At 33.9% G+C, this 13,165-nt stretch overlaps 1 protein-coding gene across 1 annotated transcript; it reads right to left on the bottom strand.

Moving 5' to 3' along the window:
- Positions 1 to 2,964: 2,964 nt before the first annotated feature.
- On the bottom strand, positions 2,965 to 3,288 carry LOC145029685 (uncharacterized). The gene has a single exon (XM_078978176.1). The coding sequence runs from the start codon at positions 3,286 to 3,288 to the stop codon at positions 2,965 to 2,967; it is 324 nt and encodes a 107-aa protein (XP_078834302.1).
- Positions 3,289 to 13,165: the final 9,877 nt, after the last annotated feature.

Genomic DNA, 13,165 nt, shown 5'->3' with positions numbered 1-13,165 from the left:
GTTATTTTGAAAGCGTAGATCAGCATTTAAGTTGGTGAGTTCATAAGTATTTAGTGTCAATGTTTGTATAAGTTCGATGAAAATGTTTGTAAATGTTCAATGTAAATGTTTGCATATGTTTGAAAACTCCTAGAAAATCCTACATTTTCTACTAGTATAAAAAGTAGTCTTCTACCAAGACCTAGCTATTTTGTATGTTTGTTACTCTGTAAAAGTGAATGCTTTTCCCAAATATGACTATCATTACCAAAATATAGTTTTATAGTACCCTTTATGTGAGAAGATTACAATTTGAATATAATGGGAAAATGTATGTGTATTGCAGTATTATTTGTATTAACTACTGAAGTAATAACTACCTTAAAACCAATGGTTTATTTAAGGAAAATGTGATAACATTGTTACCATACTAAACTAACTATAACACGACGATGAAACACGTCGGAAGAAATGACATTTGGCACCCATAGACTTGCAAATCCCACTGTAGCGAACAACAAAGGTGTACGATATTCAATCCAGTATAGATCTATATGCAAAATCACGCTCTCCCTCCAGGAGATTCTGGTTACAAAACGTGACAAAACAAAATGGTCGTTGTGTAATGAAGTAGTATCTCACATTATGTTATTTATGAACCTTGTTATAGTATACTTGTTATAATAATATTATTCTCTGTATAGTATTCTTTGTTATATTATTCTCTGTATAGTATTCTCTGTTATAGTATTCTCTGTATAGTATTCTCTATTATAGTATTCTCTGTTATAGTATTCTCTGTTATAGTATTTGTATATTATAGTATTCTCCTAAATTATACCTATTATAGTTTCCTAGTGATTTCTATAATTGAATAAATGACTGAATGTATACCTTTGCTACCCCAAGGTACTGAACTGATTGATAGTACTTTTATATCTACATATGTATACATAATATATATCTAATATTTAGATGACCTTCGGACAAAAAATCGATACCCTAAGTCCACATCCAAACAAGGAAAAGGAAATAAAGTGATTTAGCAGTCCTAAGTCCTTTAAACATTATTTATATAACTATACATATATAGACATGCTTTGACAGTATATAAGTTTAAAATAGATTTTGTAATACATTTAAACAGTTTTGAACAATAAATAATAATGACTTGATGTCAGTTTATAAAATGATTTAAAAGTAGTTTGTTTGATAACACAGTTTAAAGTCAATGAAATCCTTTGTTTGAAACACAATTATAAATTCAATGAAATCCTTTTTTTTTTGAAACATAGTCATAAATCCCATGTGATTGATTATATAACTAACATGTTTTCTACTTGTATTCCCCCCCCCCCTCCCCCCCCCCCCCCCCCCCCGCATAAAAGCATTTAAAATCATTTAAAAGATAAGTTAAGGGGTATGAACTCACCTGTAGTGAGTGACTCGGATATAAGATCGATAAAGGATGCTAAGTGTCAATTGAAGACTTGAGCACAATGGATCCTAAATAGCATATAAAGACACATATATGTATATAATTAGTGTTTATAACATCTAATAATGAAATAGAACAACCTTAGGGACTAGGTAACACTTGTTATGAAGTGTTAAACCACATAGGGTTGCATATAAGGGATGTAGAGCCTAATATAGGAGTTTACGGCCCAAATGGTAACATCCCCATGAGTTTACAACCCATGGGTTTACGGCTGTAAACTCATGGTATTTGGTACCATATTGTGTGTTAAGGTCTTACAAGTCATTAGGAAGTGTTCTAGTTTCAAGTCCAAGCCTTAGGAAGGAGTGGTGGCACAAATGCACCACAAATTAGGGTTTACAGCCCAAGGAGATTGCCTTGGCCGTAAACACCTTTTGTTCTTGAGTTTCTTGATGTTTTTTAAGTTTTTAACAAGTGATTCAAGCATATAACAAGCTAAGGGTAGTGTACTTACTTATAAGAAGCTTGTAAGGGTGTTTAAGGTCAAAGAACACTAGTGTGTGTTCTTGGTGAAATGAAGAACACTTGAAGATCTATCAAAATGAAGAGATTTCATGGATGAAATCATGTACAATCACTAGATAAAGATATGTAACAACAAATCAAAGGAAAGAATTCTTACACGTTTGGAAGATCAAGATGAAGATCTTATGATACTTGAGAGAGAAATCGGGTTTGTAGTCTTGAAAGGGAAGATAAATGAGGAAAGTGATGAAAACTCATGTATTTATCATCAGTTCAAGGAAAAACCATGAGTTTATGGCCCAAACATGAAGGTTTGGCCATAAACTCCTCATAATGGGTTTAACGCTTGATTAAGGTACAATAGATTCAAGCAGATACTTCCTAACACCCAATTCTTGAATATACTAGGCTTAGAACATTCAAACAGAATCTAAACAGTGCTAAAAGATAGCAGAAACAAGTCTGACTTTGATTGAATTGGTTGAATGTACAAGATAGAAATTCCGGGTTGTCACACATTCTCATTATTAAAAGAGTATTTAAAACCTTGTCTATATAAACCATGAAATGTAATGAATTTTCTCGTCATTTCTGATGAATAGCAACAATAGTTTAAATCCAAACACAACCCACTACTAAGCACTAAATTATAAACCCCAATCTTGGTAACAGGTGACGATCTCCTATTGCCCATGATCAGGTTCATCTTGTCGTGCTCAACGTCCTTACTTTTTCTTAGTCCTTGCAATTCAGAACAAATGTGAAAACCAAATTCTGTATCAAGGACCCAAGAATGAGATTGTGATGAGTTTTTAGACAAGATATTGTAAATACTTGTCGAGGTTGGCTTCACCTTGTCATCCTTAATATCATGCGAGTACTTTGGGTAGCTTTTTCCAATGCCCTTTTTCATGGCAGTAAAAGCATGTAGCCTCCTTAGGATCAAAGGCAGAAGGATCTTCAGAACTAGATTTGCCTTTGGGTCCATTGCTTAATGACCCGACTTGGGACCTTCCCTTCTAGTTTTGTCTGGGATGATCTTTCCTCTTCTTCCCCTTTCCTTTCCTAATTGCCAAGTTAGGAGCAGCAGCTGAAGTGGAAACAATACTTTTTCCCTTCATTCCACTTTCAGCAGTTCGCAACAAGCTTTGAAGTTGAGCCAATGTGGTTTCTTGGTTGTTCAATTGATAATTCATGATGAACTGATCATAACAATTAGGAAATGGGTGCAAGACTATGTCAATAGCCAATTCCTCATCAAAGTTCACATTAAGCTTCAGCAAGCATTCCACATATTGTTGCATTCGTTGCAAGTGGCTTGTGATGGACTCTCCGTCCTTCATCTTGTTGGTAATGAGGGACTTTACTACCTCATACTTTTCCTAACGAAATCGTTGGTAGTACTTTTCCACCAAGTCCTTGTCTATCTCGTATGGACAGTATTCCTCATAAAACCTTTGGAGCTTAGGATTCATAGTATCCACCATGATGCAGGACACTTTGGTAGCATCACTGCAATGTCTCATATACTCAATTAGATGTTCAGGAGTAGTTTTTCTTTCATCGATCTCGACCAATTCCTTCTCGAGCATATACTATTTCTCCTCAAATCGCAGAGCCATCTTGATGTTTCGAATCCAATCATTGTAATTGGTGCCATCAAAGGTGACTTTCAAGCAGATGCTCAAGAGCGAGATATTGTTGGAGGAGTTGGTGTTGTTGTTGTTGGAGGAACCAAAAGCATTGTTGGAAGTTGACATTTGAAAATGAAGAAGGACAATTTTTGATTAGATAAGAATAGTCATTAATATGACACCGAAATGAAATATTAAGACTAGGATCCAACTAAATAATTCACAATTCAGAAAAGGGATGTCATAATCCAATTGTAAATTATTTAAAGGTAGGTAAATGACGATTTACCAATTTCACCACGAAAAATGAAATTTGAACGAATTAGGTTTTAAATAAAATTTCTAGATCTTTTGAGATTCATTGAACTATTCAATGGCATGTTTAATCTTGATTGCTCTTCCATCTGTGACTGGGATACTGAGGATCACAAAAAAGATGTGAATAACCATGCAAATTAGCTTGGTACTCTCGATGTCATTTATCATCTAATCAATGTGTCGGTAAACCACACACACTCCATTAATCAATGATAATTTATGAGAAACCCATTTCCACCCTTTAATAGTCCATATTGGTGTATCGGTTAACCATACACGCTCCACTAACAACATATATAAAGTGTGATGTGCAATTTCATGGATTAGCATCAGAATCATATTTTTCCTAAAGTAACTAAGACTGGGAATTTAATAAAACATTTTAGTTACTTTATAACTTCCATTATACTTATTAATGAGAATTATTTGTCCTATCAAACCCGTTCAGCTAATGACCCTCCACCAATCAAGGAAACAGTGGGTAAGAGTGGACACCCATTCAACTACCATTTTATAGTCAATTTCCTTATACCCCCCTTATAGATCAGTTTCGTGAATGAGGCATACTAGCAGTTCGATTGACTCCTCTTATACATATAGTAAATATTAAACTTTTAATATTAATCGTACATATAGTATAAGGTGTATTTTAAACATTTTAAAATACTAGGGTTTTGTAATCTTTTAAATTTTTTGAAATTAAAACAATTTAATTAAATTTAAAAGAAATTGATTTAGTAATTATCAATTAATTAAAAATTTTAATGAATTTATTAAATAATTTGAGGATTATCCAATTAAGTTAATCAAAATAATTTAACCTAATCGCTTACCCCTAAATTTCAAAAATATGGTAGGGATATTCCATAATTATCTAGTTAATCAAATAAGAGGATAATTACCAAAAATGAGAACCCTATCCATAAACCCTAATTTTCGAAATTATCTTATCTTGGGGAGGACGGTAAGGTTTTCAATCCTTGTCATATTTTAGAAAAACGCTAGGGTTAGGAAACCCTAATTTTAGAAAAATGTAGGCTAAAGGAAAGGGTTAAAACCCTTTCACAAATTTTCGAAATCTAGGGTTAGGAAAACCCTAATTTGAAAAAATCCAATTCCAAAGGGTTTAATTGCCATAAACCCTAATTAATTAAATTCAACCAATTACATCAAATTCAATAGAAAACAAGCTAAGCCTCTGATACCACTGATGGGTTTTGAGCATAACAAACAATCCCTATGTGTCTATCCAACCCTAATATTCTTGTATCTATGTGTTCTCTAATTGAACATACAAGTATTAAACATCAAAAGGAAAACCCTAGGAGGATCTACTATAATCGAAATTCACAACAAAAGACAGTAAACTAACCTTTTAATGTTATATAGTAATAACAATCGATTCCTTGTTGTTGTAGAAGCTTGAGAACTAGTGTCACAAGTATCTTACCTCTAATGGCTCACAAACACACTTAGCAAGTGGATGAGATATGAGAGGAGGAGGAAGCTTCAAATTTCGGATATGATTCTACGGTTAGAGTGTGGCCGAAATTATGAGGGGTTGTAGCTCCTTACATAGCTGAGGTAGCTTAGAGCCAATGTTAGGGTTTGTTTGAGGAAACCTTAATTCCTTAGCTTAAGGCCTAAGTAGTCCATGGACTCCCCATCCAAGGCCTTGGACGAAAATTTTAGGGCCTCCTGATATTGCCATATTTATACATATTTTTAGGCAATATTTGATTACATTTTAATTAATATTTTGGCTATTTGCATAGATAAATAGTACTTATAATGTTAGTTTATATTTGGAGCAAAAAAGAAGACATTTTGAAGAAAAGGTACTAAAAGTGTTAAAGAATGGAACTTTGGAGGATAAAAGGCTTGAAAGATGGAAAATCCAGAAAAACACATTCTCATGACATGAGTGTAAAAGGCTCATGACGTGAGTTAGGACATTCCAGAAGATAAACATCGTGAATCAAGACGTGAGTACGGATATTTCAAAAAGTATAAATAAACCTTGATCCCTACGGTTTTTAGAGGTTGGCTATCACAACTAGGAATTCTGATGCTTTGTAAACCCCTAACAAGAATAACATTGTAACTAAAACTTGAAAGCATGTATGGTGCTTATTCAATGACAACAAAATTTCATCAAACACACTATACAAACACTCAAATAGTCAACAAAAGGTTGTAAACCCTAGAAATCTTGATTTAAGTCCAATATGGACTATGATTTCCTTATTGGGCCTAATGGGCCAATAAACTTCCAATTTGACTATTTTGGGCTTAGAACCCCTAAATGGGATCTCATTGGACCCACTTTCATGAAACTTAACCTTTTGGGCTATAATGGGCCTAAAATGGATTAGTTCACCTTAATGGGCCTTGTTGGGCCATAACAATCCAATAAGCCCTAAAGAGCCACAAATCCATTCTTTCATGCAAGATTTGGCCGTAACCCACTCCAAAGGCCCAATGGGCCGAAAACTATCAATTTGGGCTTCACATTATGAAACTCAAACACTAAGGCCCAAATCTTTTCTTTTCCTTCTCTTTCTCTCTCTCTCTCTCTCTCTCTTTCTCTCTTTCTCTCTCTCTCTCTCTCTCTCTCTCTCTCTCTCTCTCTCTCGGCCCAAGTAGAAAACAAAAAAAAAGGAAAAAGATGTAATTAGGGAGGGTTGACCTTGGAGGTGCCACCTCCTTATTAAACCCCATATCTCCATGCAAAGATCCAACATATATCCATGATAGTCATTTCATCACCTCTCTCTTCCCTTATCTTTTTCTTCTTCGGCCAAGAGCACAAGGAAAACACACACACACAACATCAAACTTCTTCCAAACTCTCTCAAGTATTCTCCTCCTTCCCACTCGAAAAGCTCAAAATTTTGCTTGTGCATCAAGAGGATTTCAAGAGAATATCATCACTTCTTGGTAAGTTATACATATCCAAGGATTATATAACTCTTTTCTCATGATTATATCCCTTTTTTTAAACATTTTTGGTAATTGTACTCCTAGAATCACCTCAAGTTCGAGATCCACATCAAGGTGTTGCTAGGACCAAAAGTATTCTTCTTATCTTCTTCAAAACTGAAACAACTAAGCAAGGTGAGTTCATAGCCCTCTATTTTCGATTTTCACATGTTTTATGGGGGAGAATACAAGTAAAATGTGTAGATCTATGTCTATTTGTATGTTATGTGTGATTTCTTGTGTTTATGTGGTAAATATGTGCCAAAAATGTAATATATTTGAGATCTATAGTTTAAGAAGGAAATATATGTGATCTAGGGTATATTTCACTTAACATGTCAAGATAAACTACCATACAATCTTTATAATAAGAACACATCAACATAGAATTTGTTATGGGACCATTTTTGAAAAATAAACAAAAGTTGGGGAAAAAGATGTCATACACGGTTTTTACAAGGATCAAAAGGTCAAAACAGTTAAAATCAAAGTTTTTAAGAACATTATGCTTTCAAAAGGACTAAAAATGTAATTCGTAGCCAATTGGGCTAAAATTTTCGGCTTTTCGGCCCGTAGGCCCAAATTTGTGAAAAATATGATTTTTAAGGGGCCAAAATGGTAAATTTCTCAAAAACAGTGGGTAGAAGAGTAAATAAATCTATTTCAGGGGTTAAAATGACCCTTTTTGCCAAAAAGGATTAAAATGTAAAGTTTTTGGATTTTGGGTAAATTTTGTAAAAGTTGTGAAAAGTTTGGATTATAAATGAAAATCTTTTTACTAAAGGGGCTGAAGTTGCAAAAAAGTAAACATTGGGCTGAAAACCTTATCTAAATTAGTCTTTGGGCCAAAATGTCAAGAAAAATAGTTTAAGGACGTAAAATGACATTTTTCTATAAAAAGGGACTAAAATTGTTATTTTTATTAAAGAGGGCTGAATAGGTCAAACCAATATTTTTGAGTCAATTATTTTATTTGGGTCAAAAATACCCCATTATAACTTATGAATTTAGAATGAAAAATATACATATATTTTCATAAATCTAAATATCATTATAAAACAATCGACAAACTTTGTGCCTTTGCGATTCAACAATTGTCAAACAAAATTCCCGACATTTATACTATACAAAACAAGTAAACATTCAAATTGTTGGGCTTGAAAGATTCTAATCATGCTTATTGGGCCTTCGTGACCCATTAACATGACTTTTGGGCCTAACATAAATAATACATGTTTATTGCCTCCTGTGACCCAATTACATGCTTAAGGGACCCTCAATGTCTTTTACATGCTATTGGGCCTCAGTGGCCCATTAGCATTGCTAGTAAGGTCCAAATAAATCATATGTGAAATAGGCCAACGCACCCTTCGTGTACTCGACAGCCTTAAAATAACACATGTGATTAGTAGGACCTCGTGGTCCTCTTCTCCTCGTCTGTTAGGCTTACCTTCGATTCAAGTAAACAAAATTCAAGTCATTAATCAAGGTTAATCAAATTCATTTGGATTAAGTGAGTAATAATGGGCGACACCAATAAGTGTCGATCATAGTCTGTAGTTATAATCAAAGTCTCCTGGAGGGAGGCGAGAGTTTGTGTATAGATCTATACGGGGGTGACTCCCCCACACCTAAGTTGTTCGGTACAGTTAGACTCGGCCAGTCTAGGATGACAAAATCTTAAGATCAATTCCGACGTTCAGTAGAATGCCAAGACAGACGAACTAGTCGTTATCTTGCATGGTTATAACGACACATAAAAATCCAATACCATCTAAGTAATCAGGGGAAATCATATTCATTCGATGTGACGATACAATAATACAAAACAATCATACTGTTTTATCGGAAAACATCGGGTTTTATGGGGAAATCAACATTATTAACTTGTACTTTCAATAAATATAATGCAAAGCTTCTCATTTATACAAGATTTGAAATCATTCATGTACATACCTATGGATCATCACACTTTTTGTATAAATAATTGTCGTTTCAGAAAATATCGGATTTTCTGGGTTTTATAAACTACACCAAACATTTTCATATCAAACCTAATTATGAACTCACCAACATTCTATATGTTGACGATTCAAAATAACTTGTATTCTCAGGTAACAGATAAGATGAAGAACAATATCAAGTGTGTCAGGATGTTATGTTTTCAAAACTCTCAAACAATTTATGCTATGGATATGTAATATTTAGACAATGTACTTGATGTGAACAATGTCAGTTGTAATGTATTAATGCATGGTGATGTTTATGTTATTTTTCATGTATATTCATTGTGATGATATTTCAATTTATGTTACGCGAGCACTCGGATGTTTCCGCCGTCCGGTTCGGGGGTGTGACATTGGCTAACTTAGAGAGGTTCCAGAAGTCGAAAGTCAAAGTTTTTGAAGGCTAGGGAATTAGTTTGAACACCAAGGAAGAAGAAGATCATAATTCAATTTTTACTTTGGTACTTTAAACATGTTTTTGATTACAACTTGTTTGTGTTCATTTGTTAGAATGAGTAGCTAAATCTAGTTGCTTATGTTAGCTAGATGAAGTTGGAACTCATGGTTTGATTAAGTAGATTTAGAATTTTCTTGTTGGTTAATGTCTTGTGTTTGATTGATTATACCTAGCATGCTTGATTTGATAACTAGATTGCTTAAACTACTTATTTTGTGTATTTAGTAACCATCAATTTGCATGAATTTGAATACCTAGTAATTTAGTGAACATTAGATTATTAGAGATAAGATCGAACCAATCTTAGTTAAGTAATTGAACTATTGAATTTAGTTGTGCTAAAGAACTCATATTATGAACATAATTGTGTTAGTCAACTTAATCTTACATAGCTCCAATTCTATTTAATAAATTGATTTTGTATTAAATTATGTGTGACCATACATGGCTCTACATGAATTAATTTAATATTAGTAAATTTGAAATTGAATTGCTAATACTATTTTAATTGGTAAAAAAACAGGAATTGTCATAATTAATATATAAACCATTAAGGAAAGTGGATTCAAACTAACAGAAGTGTTTTATTAATTTGATAGTTGTTGATAAACTAAGTTGATTTAAACTTGCAAAAATAGATAAAAACCATTACTTTGCTAAAATCTTAGGTTAACTTAATATTAGTTAGATTAATTAATTAAAACCATTCCCGGTGTTCGACCCCAACTTACTTAGACTACATTACAATCCAACTAGGTACACTGCCTAGGTGCAATTTAGTTAGTCAAGTTAGTTAGGTTATTAATTTAAAATTAGGTGTAGCTATTTGCACGCATCAAGTTTTTGGCGCCATTACCGGGGAATGACCATTTTAGTTGTTAATTTATTTGCTTTAGGTTAATTGATCTTTTTTGTGAGGTACAACCTGCAAAAAAGTTGTTTTTCAGCTTAATATTTTTTTGTTCAGAACTGAACTCACAACGTCAGCTTTCAAGGCTCACGACGGGAATCCAGTTGTTTTTCTTTTTCTTTGTTTTTGTGCAGTTATATGTCTTTATTTTTGTTTATTTTGCAGTAGTTCATGACCAGATATTCCAACACACCTTTGGTGCCACCACTTGAAGATCTAGAGTCAGTCATTCACAAAAATAAAGATAAGAACGCAGGAGTGAACGAAACACCAAAGAAGCCATTCATGACCAGAGATTCCAACACGCCTTCTGTGGACAATTTTTCTTTTACCTATAATGGGTGGAGAAATCTATTCTTTATTAGTGAGTCGGTTTATCAAGAACTCTGTGGTGAGTTCTTTGCTTTTGTTTCCTTTGAAGGAGCTACTGTTGATCCTTTTTACCCGAGGGTTTTAGTTTTCCGCCTAGGCTGCGAGTACATGCAATGCTGCCTCGCAAAGTTTGCATGGAGGATGGGAATATATGAAGAGAATGAAACACGATTACCGGTATTTGAGCTCTTCTTGAGTTCTACAGCCTGAGAGTATTTACCGGGTGCGTCTGCACATAACTTTTGGTATTCGATTGCAATGAAGTTTTTCACTCGGGTGTTTCATAGGAAAGCCATATTAGATCCCTGATCCACCGACTACTTCACTGATTGATCACTTTTTCAATCAATCATAAATGGCATGGGGACAAAGTAACAAGCTTGAATCTCTTTTTCTTATGGAGCATGGTCACACCAGGAGTTTTCTACAATATTCCCTATCACTTGGCTAACTATTTGGGTAAGAAAGCTACCAGTTCACGAGTCGGTAGCCACATTAACGGGGGTCATTTCATTACCCAGCTGGAAAATTCATATGGTCTTCTTACGCCTCGTTTGACCAGGAATTTGACATGCAAGCCTGAAGATGATCTTACTATGGGTTTTTTGGAGTCTATGTGTGTGGTAGGAAACATGGGGCCACATTGGAGCATATCGATAGATGATGTTGAAAAACCACGCAAACAACCTGAATAGCAACCGAGGCTACAAGGGAGGAGAAATGTAAGAGAAAGAGGAGATAGAGGACAACTGGTGCAACATAATGCACCCGTGGGATGAGCCACTTTTGAAGGCGATATGTCGGGATATTTTGATCAATTGTCTTTAAGTGTTAATTAGATCGGCGGGATGGTAGAAAATATGGTTAGACATTTGAATGTTGAGCAACCAACTCACTTGGGAAGTCACTACCCAATTTGCCCAATGTGGAGTGAGTATCAAAATCGTGGAAGAGATGGGGCCAGAACGAGCGGAGCAAATGAAGATAATGAAGATGATTAGTTTTTTTTAGTTTATTTAGTTTTATTTTTAGTTTGTTTGGTTTTATTTTATATTTGTTTTGTTTGATATTGTCAGACTTTTAAATTGGTTATATTCTTGTTTACTTCTTTGGTTATTATTTTCAGATTTACTAGGAATCCTAGGAAAGGGATGTCGAGATATGAGTGCAAACACGTTTAGCTGAGAGTCTAGAGTCGAGAGTTGAGACCCACAATTAAAAATAAGTGTTGGGTGAGTTAGAGAGAATATTCATAAAAATAGAGTTTAAGGAGGGTCTTAATCCATTAAGACAAATGGGTTGAAGTGCATACATTAAAAGAAGAATTGGAGGAATTCAGTTTTCTATCCGCCTAGTTCTCACGACATGAGCCCTTACTACTCACGTCGTGAGCTCGTTACTAAGGGATTCCAGATTACACATATTTGCGACCTCACATTGTGAACTTTACCACGTCATGTCGCGAGTCTTAAATTTGAACGAAATAGAAGAATTTTCATTCATATTTATTACATAGGTCACCACCATCCTTCTTGGAATTATTATGAAGATAATTATGGCTCAATTTCTCAACCATGCAATGTAGCGTATGGTTTCCCACATTGTTCTTTATGCTTTGGAGATTTTTCTGCACCACATTTGTTGAAGATTGAAGTTTCAATTCCATATTTTTGTCGGCATATTTGCATATCTCATGTGTTCAAGATCCAAGTTCCATATTAGAAGAAATCTGTATTCAAGATGTACAACTTATCCATACATTTGGAGTTCGATCACACCACCACTATCTCAGGGGAGTATGTTCCTTTTTCTCCCTTTTATTACTTTTAAATTATTTATGCATATAATGAGGGCATTGTATGTAATAAGTTTAGGGTAGGGTTGAAAACGTAAATTATTAGGAAATTTTAAAATTTAAAACTTTTAGAAATAGATTTGACATAATAATCTAAATAAAAAAAATTAATTCTAGTAAAGATGGTTTAAACTTAAGTTGCTAGTGTTGGGTGGGATGATCCAAAGCAAGCTCAAATGTTTAACCAAGCCAACATACGTTATAGTATATTTGTGGCTTCCTATTTCTAGTGAAAAATCATGAGTTGTGAAAAGGTAATCTAGTAGTTTATATGGATTAATATGTTTTGCAGCCTAAACCTGAAATCTATCTAGGAAAGCTTATGTAGTCATAAACTAATACCTTTAGCCAATAAATGTTGAAGTTAAGCTCCCTTGCTTAAGCATGTAGGTTTTGAGAGAAAAAAAAGTGAGTTATACATACAAAAAAAAAAAAAGAGAGAAATTATCGAAAAGTGAAAAAATTGAAGAATTTTGGAGCTATCAAGTATGAAGATCAAAAGATCAAAATTCCAAAGAATTAAAATTTGAAGATACAAAAAATAAAAAAGGTGGTGAATTTTAAGAAATCAAAGATCAAATATCAAAGAAGTGAAGAATTCCAAGATCTCAATTGTGGTATCTAAAGTTGTAATTTCTAGTTTATGTATGCTTGGGTAGCTTAACCAAAAATACATTGAGGTTAAG

This window comes from Lactuca saligna, chromosome 2 (genome assembly GCF_052625555.1).
Source record: "Lactuca saligna cultivar CGN05327 chromosome 2, ASM5262555v1, whole genome shotgun sequence".
NCBI lineage: Eukaryota > Viridiplantae > Streptophyta > Magnoliopsida > Asterales > Asteraceae > Lactuca > Lactuca saligna.
This window is presented reverse-complemented; position numbering and strand designations above follow the sequence as displayed.